General features: G+C 38.9%; 1 protein-coding gene across 2 annotated transcripts in view; it reads right to left on the bottom strand.

Moving 5' to 3' along the window:
* b3gat2 (beta-1,3-glucuronyltransferase 2 (glucuronosyltransferase S)) overlaps positions 1-14,197 on the bottom strand; it is a 23,491-nt gene extending 9,294 nt beyond the window's left edge. For both annotated transcript variants that reach the window (XR_001634870.1, XM_016494056.1), the window contains exons 1-3: positions 13,176-14,197; positions 7,725-7,869; positions 642-790 (exon numbers count right to left, since the gene is read on the bottom strand). Coding sequence is in view for 1 of the 2 variants with exons in the window: in XM_016494056.1 (XP_016349542.1) it covers positions 642-790; positions 7,725-7,869; positions 13,176-13,745 (864 nt within the window). In the remaining variant the exon portion in view is untranslated. The remainder of the gene's footprint in view (positions 1-641; positions 791-7,724; positions 7,870-13,175) is intronic.
* Between the last annotated feature and the right edge of the window lie 949 nt (positions 14,198-15,146).

The following is a 15,146-nucleotide window of genomic DNA, read 5'->3' as shown; positions in this document are numbered from 1 at the left end:
ATAGAAATGTAGTGGAGTGAAAAGTACAATATTTGTCTTTCAAATGTAGTGAAGTTAAAGTCATAAGTTCCCAGAAAAAATAATACTCAAGTAAAGTACAGATACTTAAAAAGTGTACTTAAGTACAATACTCAAGTAAATGTACTTAGTTACTATCTGCCTCTGCATATAGGCCAATTTAATGTAATGTAAGGGAGTTATGAAATATAGGCCAAATTACAGACATTTTTGATGCAGTTTGTGCTTTCATGTGTTAATAGATTAAATACCATAAAGCCATTCTATGTTATAATTATTAAAGCTTTAAAAACAAGATATTTGCAGATTTTTGTCCTCAACAAAACACAAGCTACTGCTACTGTCAACTCAACATCACACATACACGCACGCATACATACATACATACATACATACATATATATATATATATATATAATATAGATAGAAGCATCCGGCCCCCCAGTGTTTCCACATCGTCGAATCTGGCCCCCTTTAGGAAAAGTTTGGACACCCCTGGTCTAAACTAATGACTCGGACTCAAGAAAGACTAGGAACAAATGAAGGAACATCAGAAAGTGGATGTTTTTGTAGCGTTCATGATAATCAGTGTGAAGGATGCAAATGCAGGTTGCTCTACTGACCTGGGTACAGTTCTTGGCCTTTGGCTCCAAGTCCTCCACCTTAGTGATCTGTTTGAGGAAATCAGACTCTTGCATCCCTGGTTTGGCTCCTCTTCTCTTGAACAGGGCACGTGGGTTTGACAGGATCACCTGCAGGTTCACTGCAAAGCCTGCCAATGATGAAATCAAGTTTTGCAAGCAAGTATAACTCAAATTTCAATTTGAATTTATTTATTTTATTTAATTACTTTTTCCTCTTTGCTGCTTTTGTTGTCACAGCTCATGATAGTCGATAGTGGAGAGTTTGGAAAGAAGTGCGTGCCTAAGAGCCTTGATTGCAGATTACAAATCACACACTTCTAGGGGTTGAGCAACTGCCATTGAGTTGAATGGGAATGCTAACAGATAGCTTTCTCCTTGTATTATAGACTTCGTTTGCAAGTGAGAAAGTCTGGGTTTGGAACAAGTTCCACCAAATATATATCAGAAAGCTCACACTGGTACAGACCTGAAATTGTTTATTGCAAATTTATCTAAAACTAATTATAGTGCCGATAATCTCCTTATATATTCAAGCACACTCTCTCATTTACTCTGTATTAACTATACACAAATACACAGCTCTTCAGCGCGCTCTTGACCTTATGTATTTCTCGTGGGAGCAGGTTGAACCGCCCCACTGTTGCATGTAGGTCAGGGTAAGTTTTTCACCCCCTCGTTTCCATTACTCTTGATGACACCTTCTCAGCCACAAAACAGGAGAAGGACTTTTCAAATTTGACTATAGGGAATATCACCCTCTGTTGTGGGCTTTTTATCCTGGGCACAGGCTGTTTTCTAGGACGCCTGCATTCCAGCTAAAACCACTTGGGCTTCCCTCAAATCCACAGAGGCGAGCTCACGACAGCAATGCAATGTTCATCTAAGCCCTGGCTAAGTGTGTCCTTGTGTAGTTACAAGGTTTCTCTCCCTCAGATCGACATGCATACTGTCAAGCTTTATTAATAGTTGAAGGCCAGCCAACTCCTTTCTTTTGATCTTTTTTTCGTTTTTTAATGACTGTATTGCCTTTTGATGTCCCTGTTGGAGTATTGAGGGAATGATGTAAGAACCTATGCTCAGAGATCCAGGGACAGCTGAAGAGCCGGACATGTTTCTGCTGTTGCACCAACAGCACTTCAGGGACCGGCTAGATCCGCCGCTGAGTTAAATGTATAAACAGTGTGGTAAACACACTGAATGTTCACATCCTGATTTTTAAACCAACTCTAAGACTTTATGACCAGGGTAGGGTTGCACCGGCCTTTTGTAAGGTCTTTAAATAGGATCGCCTTCAAATTTGTAAACGTAAGTGGTGCTGTTTTTATGGTTCATAAAAACTTATTTTGCCTCACAGAACTGCCAATAGTAATGACATTTCCAGGGAAATGCAATAAATAAATCATGAAATAATTTGTATATTTAAATAGGGAAATCATATTAATAGACCGTGTAAAATTAATAAAGGACAATAAGTAAATGCAAAAATACAACAGTCTGTAAAAGGCAAATGGCAAAATTGTACTTTTTTAGATTAGTTTTGTGTTAAGTGTCACTAACAACTCATTTACATAAAATTATGTCTAAAGGATTTAATTCTGTTAAGGTACAATATTAGCTCATTGTTGTATTTAATTAGTTTGTTGTTTTTTTACAATTGTAATTATGTTTATACAATTTTTTTTTCTATCCATCAAAGAATTCTAAAAATGTATCATGGTTTCCACAAAAATATTTTCAACATTATAATAGCGAAATAATAATAATAATAATAATAATTTCTTGAGCAGCAAATCAGCAAATTAGAATGATTTCTGAATGATCTTGTGACAATGAAGACTGGCGTAATGATGCTGAAAATCAGCTTTGCATCACAGGAATAAATTAGATTTTAAAATATATTCAAATACAAAACAGTTAAGTTTAGTTAAGTAACTAATATTGTGTAATAATATTCCACAAAATTACTGATTTTACTTTTGATCAAATAAATGCTGGGCTGGTAACTGTAAGAGACTTTAAAAAAAAAAAAAACTTACAACCCAAAACTTAAGGCTAGTGTAGATGTTTCAACTAATTTTAATGGTGCAGTTTTCACATATTTAGTAGTGTGCAGTGTTGCCAAGTCCACGGTTTTACTGCGAAATTGGGCTAATTTTAGACTGTTGCCAAGGGTTGTATATTAGTATGTGGGTTAAAGTGATCTACCCTCCTCGCCCCGGAATGCTATTTTGATGGCGAGGGAACCCCCCTCGGAAGCAATTTCAAAAGAGGGGAGCCCCGACATAGAGTAAAACCATGGGGAAAAAATGCAATTGGGCTAGTTTTGAATAGCAATTGGGCTGGTTTTGTTTTTCACAGACCTGGCAACCCTTGTGCAAATTTTAGCATAGTGCCCTCCACAACAATGAAGCTGTTGCAGTCGGTGCATTTTATTTATTTTAGAACCACTACAAAATATTTGTGAAATAAAATTCTGCAAGTTCATATTTACAGCAGAATATTTTACAAAAAGGTGTAAAGAATTATGGTCTTCGCTCACAAGACTATTATCTTTTAAGCATCCCTAAAGTTTGTACTAATATGGGCAAACGGGCATTTAGTTATGCTGCTCCATTTGATTGGAATTGACTACAAGATAAGTTATGCTTAAAAGAGTTGGTATCACTAAATGGTTTTAAATGTATTTTAAAGGATCTAATTGTAGAGTCACCTGATTGTAAATGTTTTGAGTGATTTGTGTATGTTTCTGTGTATGTAAACGAATGTATTTTGTTTTATGTGTAACTAAATGTGCTGCCTATCTTGGCCAGGACCCTCTTGTAAGTTGTCCCCCAGACTCCAAGGAAATGCAGTATGTGTATATACTATACAGTATATATACCGTATATATATATATTCTTCTTGTGACACAGATCGTGTAAAAGCTAGTGTGACTAATGCACGGCCTAATCACTGTGTACACTACAGATGCAGCTTTTTGTTTTCGTTTATTCTCATGCATAATCTTTTCAACCCTTCTCTGCCTAATGCGCAAAACGTCGCTATTGTGTGTTAAAAAGGTTTCCATGTTAAGACAAGCACTTGAGCTCCTCTTCAGGTGAGAGCAGTGCTTGAAAGCAATGAGAGAGGCGGTTCAGGACCTTTTCTCTGCTATTGTGTTTGCTCTCGAAAGAAGCCGTACAGCAGGAATACTAAATAACCTCATTGTTCTCAGCTTTTGTTCAGGGAGAAGTGTAGTAGAGCCGGCAGATTTATGAACCTTAAACAGCTCCTAGAACGTGTGTTTAGTCTACAGCAGCGATGTGAGGAAGTGTATACATTGTGTGAAGTGTTTGTGAAGGGAGATGTGCTTACTGTCAGGTAGGGCTTGACATTGAATACATTATCTCTGTTGACAATGATGATGATATTATGGGTGAGTGAACACGTGTGAAGAATACAAGCTATGGAAGAGGAGCAATAGTTGGAGTAATGGAGATCACATGAGGAAGAGATGATACCATCTCTTGTTATTAGAGTTTGATGAACAGCATAATATCCAGCGGCAGCACTGGAGTCTGGGGAATTAGGGATTGCTTCAACTACGCACTGCTATCTCTGACGTTGTATTCATTCCCTCGAGCTGCATATGAGCCCTGCCTCTCTCCAGTAGGATGTTTCCAACCTGTCAGCATCTTCTCACCCCTCCCTCTTTAATGCATTGCCTGAGAGCTCACGTTTGTGAAAAATGCACAGAGAAATTGCTGAATTTAGCTTCAGTAAAGCTTCTTTTCACCAATTATAGGAAGCAGAGAGCCCCGTCACCTCACTTCTACCTAAATTACAGGCAGGGTATCTGTTATCTTTCTCTACCTGTTATGCTTTGTAATAGTGTGTCATTTTTAGTTTTTTTTACTGTCACAATAAAAAATAAATTTTGTCATAGTAAACTATAAGTAAGCCATTTGAAAGCTGATTTTCCCAAAACGTGTAAACACAGATGCTTTTAACATCCCACTGTTTGGGAATCCCGACCAGCCTGACATGTCAACTTCCAAATTACGTTTAGTCGTTTAGCAGATGCTTTTATCCAAAGTGACTTACAAATGTGGAACATCACAAGCAATTTATCAGAAGAGCCAACAGTATTTGCAATACACAGTGCCAAGTGCCAGGAGTTATTATAGGAAGTGCCTTTGTTTATGGTTGCGTTTTAGTTAAGTGCTCGTGGAAGAAGTGTGTCTTCAGCTATTTCTTGAAGGTTCTGATGGTCTCAGCAGATCGGGTGGAGGTTGGCAGCTCATTCCACCAGAGAAGAACAGAGAGGGTGAAGTATCTGGAAAGCCATTTAGGGTATGTTCAGCAGCGATTGTACTAGAATCAGAAAGGTTTTTCCTTTGCGTTTTGAGAAGTTTATCGTACAGGCGACAACATTGGCAAAACAATCACACGGATCAGAGAAAATGACTAAAATGCTGTATTATGCATGCTAGGTGAGTAGTTGGCGATGTTACTTTGTAAAGAGACAGTAGACGCCTGTGCACATACGCATTCAAGTTTGTACGTCACGCATAACTATAGAGTGATCACAAAATACAGATGCGCATGATGTTACTGTTTTCAAATTTGTATTTTTGTAGTTTACACAGAGATGGCAATGGTATAATTTTTAAAAACTTGCAATCATTTTTTCAAAAGTTTGTTTTCAGGCGCCCAAAATGCTGCTGTCATATTTAAAAAAAAAAAAAGTCAAAATGCATAAAAAGTTTTCTGTGTTAGTACCTTAGTACCTTGAGAAGAAAGGACCAGGTGCTGCACATTTACTCACAGCGAGGTATATGTACACTTATAGTATTTATTTATATTTTGAATTTCCTTTTATTTTATTTTCATATATATTACATGCTTTTGCCATTTTTATTACATTTTGTTTTTGAATATATATTTTTAGCTTAAATTTATTTTGTAGTTTTAGTAATTTGGCCACACTTTATTTTAAGGTCCAATTCTCACTATTAACAAACCATTAACTACAACTTTTGTCTCAATAAACTCCTAATTTGCTGCTTATTTATAGTTAGTAAGGTATTGGGCAGGATTAGGGATGTAGAATAAGGTTTTTTATTTTTATTTTTTTATTAAAGTTTTTCAGATAATATTTATATTTTATTTTATTTAGCCTTTAAATCAATTATTTAGTTTTTTATTTAATAGTGTTACTTTGCCTTAACATTAACAAAAGCCTGGTTCTCTGTGCCTTCCCTTCGTAAACACTGACATGCTCTAGCTAGTATCACTAGTGTTGTATAGGAGAAAAGCCTCTTCAGAAGACTCTCTAGTGCAGGGGTGGGCAAACTTGGCCCTTCCAGGCCACTTTCCTTCAGAGTTTAGCTCCAACCCTAATCAAACACACCTGAACCAGCTAATCATTGTCTTCAAGACTACTAGAAGGCTACAGGCAGGTGAGTTTTATCAGGGTTGGATCAAATCTCTGCAGGAAAGTGGCCTGGAAGGGACAAGTTTGCCCATCACTGCTCTAGTGTTTCACAGGTTTTTTTCCCTCAGCTTAGAGCGTTCCTTTTGCATGGTCTCTCTATATAGGAACCGCTTTGCTGCCTGCTTTGGGCCAATTTTATATGCCTGTTTGAAACGACTTCAGTGAGGGGCAGTCTGGAAAGTATCAACACGACCAAACTGCAAAGAAGTCCCATCTGCTTATCTGAGCAGGCAAGCTGCTCCTCACACAGCTGATGTTGTGATTATCGACAGCACATGGTATAACGTGGGCAGAATATCCTTCAGAACTCAGAGAAGATGGACAGAGATATGGATGGCGGAAGTTCAATACCTTAATAACATTAAATAAAATTGAGAGACCATGTGGTGAAACTTGAAGACATAATGCTCCAGCTAATGTTGTTCTGCTTCTCCAATACTTTTAAGACATTTACAGTAATGGTTCTGAACTTTACAAATGTCTTTATCAAGTCCGTTGATGGATGGTTAATTGGTCACAGTAGCTCCCCTGCAATGCCACGGGTCATGGGTTTGATTCCCAGGAGAATCGGCATACTGATAAAAATGTATATCTTGAATACACTGTAAATCGCTTTGGATAAAAGCATACGCCTAATGAATAAATGTAACTTAAATGAAAGCTTTCAGATGGGCAGGGTGTAAAAAAATTGGCAGTTTAGTGTTTAGCTTGAGGTTTTATGTGATTTGCACAAATTAGTCCTGGAATTCAAAACCAGCTGGATGACGGAAAGTGCCAGTCACCAGAAACCTGTTATTTAACCAGTGGAATCTATTGTCAAAGATTTTCTTTGTCACTCAAGGGAGTGAGCTAGATCATGTTCAGGGCCTATAAATATTTTAAATCTACAAATAGACATTTAGAGATATTTCCAAGAACTGGTCAAACAGCTTTTTTTTAAACGACTGCTTTATCTGTAATACTAAACCAGCTATAAAAACCCCATTAAGCCATGATGCATAGGATTTTTCATGTCTAAGGCATGGTTTGTTGTTGTTGTTTGTTTTAGTTGTATCATTTACAGTAAGCAGTTTCAGCACTGAATGTATTATAGGCAGAACATTTTGAGAAAATGCACTATAAACTGATTTATCAATACAACTTTTCCTAAAGCAACATAAAATAATGAACTGACAAGTGATGGTTTAGATTCTGTTCCATAGTTTTTAATGATACACTCTGATAACCATTTTATAGTTTTGGGCCATTTTTAAATAAAATACAGGGCAATAACCTGGAAATCACTTAATTGTCTGTAATTTTCTGTTATTTTGAGCTGCGGTTCTGTTACACAGCAGAAATGCCATTAGTGTGAACGCATGCTTTTGTGTCAACGTTTTATCCTGCACATAGTGTAAAACAGGCATAATTGTCATATATTCAAATATATGTGCCTTTTTTTCCTGGTCAGGCAACAATGGTGCAGCAAGATTTTTATACTCCATTATCTTTCAGTTTTTTTGTAATAATAATCAGTAAAAAGTGGTGTTTTAATGACCGTGCAGGTTGTTAAATGAGAAGTTCAAGAGATTTTAGTGGAGTCTTACCAGCCATGTCAATTGCAAACGGCCTGTCAGCCTTCCAACCAGTGTACCAGCCAACCACTTTCCCATTTTCCACCAAGGGCCGCTCGTATCTCCGGCCTCCAACGAGTCCCACTGGCCACACTGACACTCTCCTGGTTGACCGCATCTGAACAGCAGAAGGTAAATATGATACTATTACAAACCCAATCCACCAAAGTTATTATAGAGATCTGCAGAGTTTTGTTGTGGATCCTCCAGTCGGTTCTTTGGACCTTTATACTGCTAACCAAATGCAGTACTTAGTCTATTATTATTTTTCAAGGAACGAGCGTAGTACCAACACACACAGCATGGCTTATTATAAAATCCTGGCTCATTTTCAGTACAAATAAGTCCATCCACCTGCAGTCTGCTGGAGACGGCACATATCGCTCTTCAGTTTCATAAACACGATCACATCTGATTGAATCACCCGCCAACACTAAAACTGTCATTTCCAACAAGATACCATCTTCCTTGAGGAATTTTAAACATCCTACTGCTGAAAGAATCTTGTTTTCCCTTCATCCTTCATATATAATAAAAATAAAAACTATTTGTCACTGGGGAAATGAGCATTGCTGCAATTTCTTGAACAAATGGTCAGAGTTGAATATTTAATGGTTGCACTATTTATGTGAGTGCTGTACGCAGCTGGGTGACGTGTCTGTGGCTGGCGGCCGTAAGCAACGGACAAGCTTTGAAGCCCAAACTGCTGCCCCTTTAGCTGTATTTCTAATGTCTGTCTTCCTCCCTCTCTTCAAAGGCTCCATCTCCATAATGTTGCTCTTAAAGTCTAACACAGCTCAAAGGCAAAGTCAAAGAAATCTCCGTAGCAAAGAGGATGTCATCTGCAGGTGCCAAGCGTCCTTTTGCATTGAAGTTGACAACAAGGGCAACAGGCACAGCCATCAAATGCAGTGTCACATACACTGTTCTTTGAGCTGAGCTCTCAAGGTACAGGCGGCTATGGCTAGGCATCTGTATTTGGCAGTTTTTGTGACCCATGTGTTTTCCTGCAGGGACAGGGAATAAGAAAATCTGGCCCCATTTTGACAACACGGTGCAGAGAAATAAATTTGTAGTAGATAAGTGTGTTCGATATCTTTAGGGAGGTAAAATCACCTTCGATAACAAAGCTCTACATGCTGCCTGACAGTTCCAGAGAGGATTCAAACAATGCAACAACAAAATTGGATCTAGTAAGGAACTATATTTCTAAGGAAAGACAGGTTACAACTGAGAACAATAAATCTAATGCAGAATTTGATGATGGAGATGTGGCGTGGCACCGAAGACACAAGGCTGGGTAGGAGAATACATTGCAGAGAGTTTATTGTAACACGAAAATCAAAATATGACTTCATTATGACAATGTGCTGCCAATACATGCACAGCAGAAAATCACATTGTAACTCTTTTTTTAGTTAGTCTCCTCTGACTTGCTTTCCAGTAACAATATCTGAAAATGCTTGAAACAAATTTGTTTTCATAAATATTATCTTAAATATAAGTGCATACATACAAGTGTTTTACTGCACTGACATTAAACTGCAAACAAGTGAAAAACTGCCAATGCAGTAGGACAAAATGTTGAATCTATGAAAACAAGTCTCATTATCTTATATAGTGTGGCTTCTCAAGTAAACGTATTTTGTTTTCACATTTTTTAACTGTAAAACTAGGCAAAATACCCATTAGGAAAATGAGTTTTTCCAGTAAAGAGGTGTTAAAGGGTAAACTGATAATCTGAATTTTTGTCCTAACCGATTGCAACAAGCAACGCTACATTTCACTGGTCATTGGGATTTTATTTCAGTAGTGCTGCACATGCTGAAATCTCATTGGACTTGAAATGATAGTTCAGCCAATGAAAATTCTGTCATTTACTCACCCTATGTCATTCCAAACCTCTATGACCTTTATATTTTGATGAATGTTGGTAACCAAACGGTTTCAGTTCCTATTGACTTGCATTGTATGGACCAAAAATACAATGGAAGTTAATGGGACCCGAATTTGTTTGGTTGCCAACCCTAGTACTGATCTGGTAATTGCGTTCAGCAGAATACATACATACATACAGGTTTGGACTACAGTTGAGTAATTGACCCTTCGCAAAGACCCCCCCCCCCCCTTTTTTCTTTTTTCCCCCCCCCCCCCCTTTGTTACTGTTGCTATGTCCAACAAGCCATGCCACTCATGCCACACATCATGTTCTCACGCAGTGAAAAATAGCTGTTACATTGCGGAGCAAAGAGGACACTGACAGACAAGACAGAGCAGGTTACTTTAGATTTAAAGCAAAGAAACATTTTTGTCATTTTTAAAGAAATTCAAACAATAAATACCGTTTTGTGCCTCGTTATTGTGTCGTGACAGATCACTGTAGCGCCTCAGTTCAAGCGGCATGTGACGTGAACCGATCATCTCTTCCTCTTTACTAGTTATAACATGAAAGAAACATGAATGAGTATCAGAAAGTATCTTGTTTCAACCGCGGAAAGATGTCAATACACACCATTTTTCAAGTTCAAGTCCAACCCAATCATCTCTTCCTCGTTACTAGTTATAGCACAAAATAAACATGAATGAACATCAGAGGGTATTTTGTTTCAACCGCGGAAAGATGTCAATACACACCATTTTTCAAGTTCAAGTCCACCGACGTTAATCAACTTTCCAGTCTGGTGTGTTTGTCGGACAAAAATGGCAGATTCTGTGTTATGATTGGTCAGATCACCTGTCGATCAAACTCCATGCGAACGGTCAACTGATGACCACATTTTTTTTCCACTAGACACTTTTTTTTCCCACTAGAACTTGATTACTGTACTCAACTCCCTACTACACCTTAACAAAACTGTTGTTTCACTGTTGCTCTGTCACATATCTGTACTAGTTTGTGCTTTTCTAGCTAATTTTGAGACCTTGTATTGCAGTTCTATGTTACTGTCGCCTGAGGATGAATCACTCGAGCTGTAGCATTTCTCTTTGGGGAAAACAGTATGTGCTAAATGAATACATTTCCTATGTGTTATTAATATTTGTCATTATGAAACACTAGCTGTTGAGAAAGGCCAAATGACTCTCATTGTTGTGCTGTGTAATGTGTTTGTGTTGAGCAGAGCAGGGGTCATCAGCATACTGACACTGTGCTCTACCCCTCACGGGCTGTTCCATGTGTTCATCCTCATGTCCAACTGTGTTCTGGAGAAATGGAGAGAGAGAGAAAGAGAAAGCGGCAGAGGGAGGAAGGGATGCACAAAGCAAGCATTGAAGGAATGAGGAGTGCAGTAAGGCCCGTGGCAGAGGAAAAGATAACGGCTTAGACGGGAGGAGAAAGCAGAGGTAAGAGAAGGGTAGAATAATTGATGATAAATGAGACGATGAGCTATAAGTGCAGGGTTTGGACAACAGCCATGAGAGAGAAAACGATTTTGTGTTACTGTAGATGGGACAGAGAATATAATGCAGAGGAGGAAACCTTTTCTCTCATCTCATCATTTGACTGCTGTCAGCTTCCTGGTGCCCTTTTTATGCTTTCCAGTCAAATAAAAGAAATGTCCAACCATCAGACATTGAATACAAAGCAACACATTTCCATGGCAATTCTTAAATTTGTATGTTTTGGTGGCTAATTCATTTGAATTTGTATGTTTTTGTTAAATTATCTTACAACACACTGATGATTTTTTTATGGGTAGACCTTCATGCTTTTTTCTAAAAAAGTTGCACATTTTCAAACAAATTGCATCATATTAATTAATATGAAAAGCTAACTTGTTAAATATGTTTTCCTGTGCAATTAAGTTGATTAAAGGGATGGTTCAACTATCAATGAAAATTGTTATCACATGTGGTGTCCATGTTGGTCCAACTCCAGAAAGGACCCAAAAACACAATAAAATAATGTTAAAAGTGGTCAATATTACTTGTGCATTACATTTAATATTGCATACTGCACTATCCACCTTATTTTTTAACGTGGAAGTAAGCTGTTTTCTATGAATATGTGAGACTTCCGATTCATTAGGGAAACAAGAAGAATATCAAAGTGCAGTAAAACTGTTTGCACTACAAACCAATGTGTTTATAATTAGGACAATACATTAAAATAATATGTAAAATAATACCGGTTTGCAGTTTCAAGCAGCATAATGAGCTGTTTTGTACAGCTAATGTAATAATAATAATATTTATTTTTGAGAGAACTACTCCTTTAATCCTACTGCTTACACACTTACCAGAATCCAGCTGACTTGATCAAAAATATATCCTGAAGAAATATGTGCAGAATTGAAAAGGTTTTTAATGTGTGCAAGACGTAGAAAAGCGTAACCTAAGACACGGCCTCAAATGAAGTGTCTCTCCACTCATCACTTCACAGTGTTATCAGTTTCATCCGTCGTCCACAGACAACCGTTTAAACAGACAAATCCTAATTTCCCAGCTGTCAGGTCACTCTCTCGTTTCTCGGTGACTTCCACTGCCTTAAACTGGGTTAATTCACTCTGCTTGGCTACACAGTATACTGGGTCGCCTTCACTTATGTGCGTCAACTGCTGCGCTTTTGAGACTCATAAGAAATAGATGGCAATGGCGTGATAAAACACATCGCATGAATGTCCATAGGGACAGATGTCACAGCGAAGTCTCCTGATGCTTTGCGAGTTATTAATTGCCACCATACTTCTCTTTCTCTCTAATTGTATATTTAAATGTAATACGGCAACCTTGTGGAGTATAAACATCTTGTACAATGACAATATAGAGGTTGAATTGACTTGACTTTAATTGCTGCTTTAAATTTTTAGGTTTTCAATTTTATAAAAAATTTAAACTGCAGGTTCTCAAGGCAAATACTGCAGAGGCACTGGATTGTGTATATCACACTTTGTAAAGCATGTAGATCTACGCTCCCCACTTATACATCTGTTGGGTTTTATAGATGCTGTGTTCCATTTGATGGAAAAACAAATAAGATGGGCATATATTAATGTGCTGCTTCTTAGGGGAAAAATTATCTCATCCTGCACCATTTGGGTTGACATGCTTGACCTTTTTCAATGGGTCAGACTCAGACGTATGGGGTGAGACCCTGGGGTGTTTTTTTTTTTTTTTTGGACCTGGGCCAACAAGCAGATTGTAGCAACACCCTAGCAACCATATAGCAAATCCCAGCCATATCTAGACAACAAAATGTCATAGATTCATGGAGGTGAGCTCTTATGACTCGGACCAGTGTGAACCAGCAGAGGTTTCTTGAGAACCCCAGCCATATATCTCTGTCTAATTGCCACTATTTGCAATGTAGCATTTCTATTGTAATTGCTTTTCTAACCAAGTATACTTAATTTTTCAGATTTCATATCAATCCTTACTCGTCTAAGTAGAATTAAGCCAATTGTCATCTCAAGAAGACGTATTTACCTCTTCAAATAACTCAAGGCTGTACGTGTTATCATCATCCGCGAAGAAAACGACTCCTTTATCTTTGGACGAGCGATGTCCTCTCAGCCAGCCGAGCGCTAAGTTCCTCTGCTCGGTCGCTCGGGGCATCCCTGTCCGCTTGAACCTGCGCGGGGTGAACACGTTCAGGTGAGTGTATCGCAGCCCAGAGCGGGCGAGAAACCGAGAAACCAGCTCCGTGTGGGAGTTAGAGTCCTCCACCACGATCCAGTGGAACTGCGGAACCTGGCGGAACGTATTTGCCAAGCGGGTGAGCTCTGCTTTCTGCACCGCTCGGCTGTAAGTAGGAGTGATGGCATAAATGACCGGTAGAGATGTGGCGTTACTCCCGCTGCTGGTGCTGGTGCTGCTGCTGCTGCTGGTGCGAGTCGTCCTGACGACCTGCCGCTGCTGCACATTTCCCAGCCGAGACAAATAAAAGCTGGCCGTGTTCCGAACAGACAGCCTCTTCGTATCGATGTCGATCACGATGATCACTATCAAGATCCAGGGAAGAAGGATGAAAAAGCGCGTGTAGAAGATGGATTTCATTGTGCCCGAAGAACCAGCGCTGCTTAATGTGAAGAATTAACAGTCCGCCACTGACAGAGCAGTTCATTCACAGCCGATTATTGAATTATTACAGATTATTACTTTTTAAACTTCCTTTAAAGCCGTCCCTCGCGTGTATTTTAGCACGCATCCGCAGTCCATGAACGTTTAAACTTGCCATTCCCGTTTCCTAAACGCGCTGTTGCGATCCCATCCCGTCCTGCGCTCCGGCAGAGTCCGTTCCCTGAGATGATGCTCCCAATATATGGGGATTCTTCAGTCGTTCAGCGCAGAGAACAGTGCCAAAAATAACAACAGGTCATTGTTTTGGTCACGTGCATAACTTGGAGTGCAATACATCCATGTATGTGTTATGATTATTCAAAACTGCATCGAATGATGGGACTGAGCTGATGGTCCGACGGACGCTGCTGTAGTCCGTTGAAATGAGGAAGACTGAGACTTCAAACTGAGGTTTCTCCTTCCCCAGTCCCCACCTGCACACTACAGAGCGAGAGACGAATCACTTGCATTGTTGTCTGTTTTTTACGCGATAGCAGACTTTCATGTACGTTAGGCTAATATTCACTTGTCTGTTAGACGTGTACAGTTTATTTTTCAAATGTAAATGAGTACAAAGGGTTGTTGTTAGAACTTACCCCAATGCTTGCAAGGCAAATTACATATATGGTTTTTAATTTTGAATTAATTGTAATCATAATTACTGTCCCATACTCATTTTATTTTAAAGGGTTAGTTCACCTTATTTCAAACGTAATAAACGCTTTTCTCTCGGCGTTCCGGCGGATGACGTAGGACGTCGGCGTTGCGTGATTAGTGACGAGCGCGGAGCGAGAACAAAACAAAACGCCAGTCGCGAATTAGAAGCACAGACATTTGTATAATATATATAAACAACAAGTAGGCCATGTAAGAACTGCTTATGGCAATAGAAGGGATGATACAGTTATATCTCGATTGAGAATTGGACACTCTACTCTTAATAAATCACTCCAGATGATAGGAAAACATGAATCTGGTCAATGTAATCACTGTGGACTTCCAGAAACTGTCTGGCATGTGCTGATTAACTGTAGGGCATATGAAAGGGAAAGAATACAGTTAAAAGAGGAATTAAAATCTGCTGGCATTAATTCTATGACATTACAGCAGGGATCCTCAAATCTGGCCCACGAGATCCACTTTCCTGCAGAGTTTAGCTCTAACCCTAATCAAAAACACCTGAGCATGCTAATCAATGTCTTCAGGATCATTAGAAAATCACAGGTAGGTGAGTTTGATCAGGGTTGGAGCTAAACTCTGCAGCGCATTGGCCCTCCAGGGCAAGATTTGAGGAACCCTGCATAACAGAATGTGTTAAACAGTTCTCATAAAGGTTAT

The sequence above is a fragment of the Sinocyclocheilus anshuiensis genome, unplaced genomic scaffold, assembly GCF_001515605.1.
Source record: "Sinocyclocheilus anshuiensis isolate Anshui unplaced genomic scaffold, SAMN03320099.WGS_v1.1 scaffold193, whole genome shotgun sequence".
Taxonomy (NCBI): Eukaryota; Metazoa; Chordata; class Actinopteri; order Cypriniformes; family Cyprinidae; genus Sinocyclocheilus; species Sinocyclocheilus anshuiensis.
This window is presented reverse-complemented; position numbering and strand designations above follow the sequence as displayed.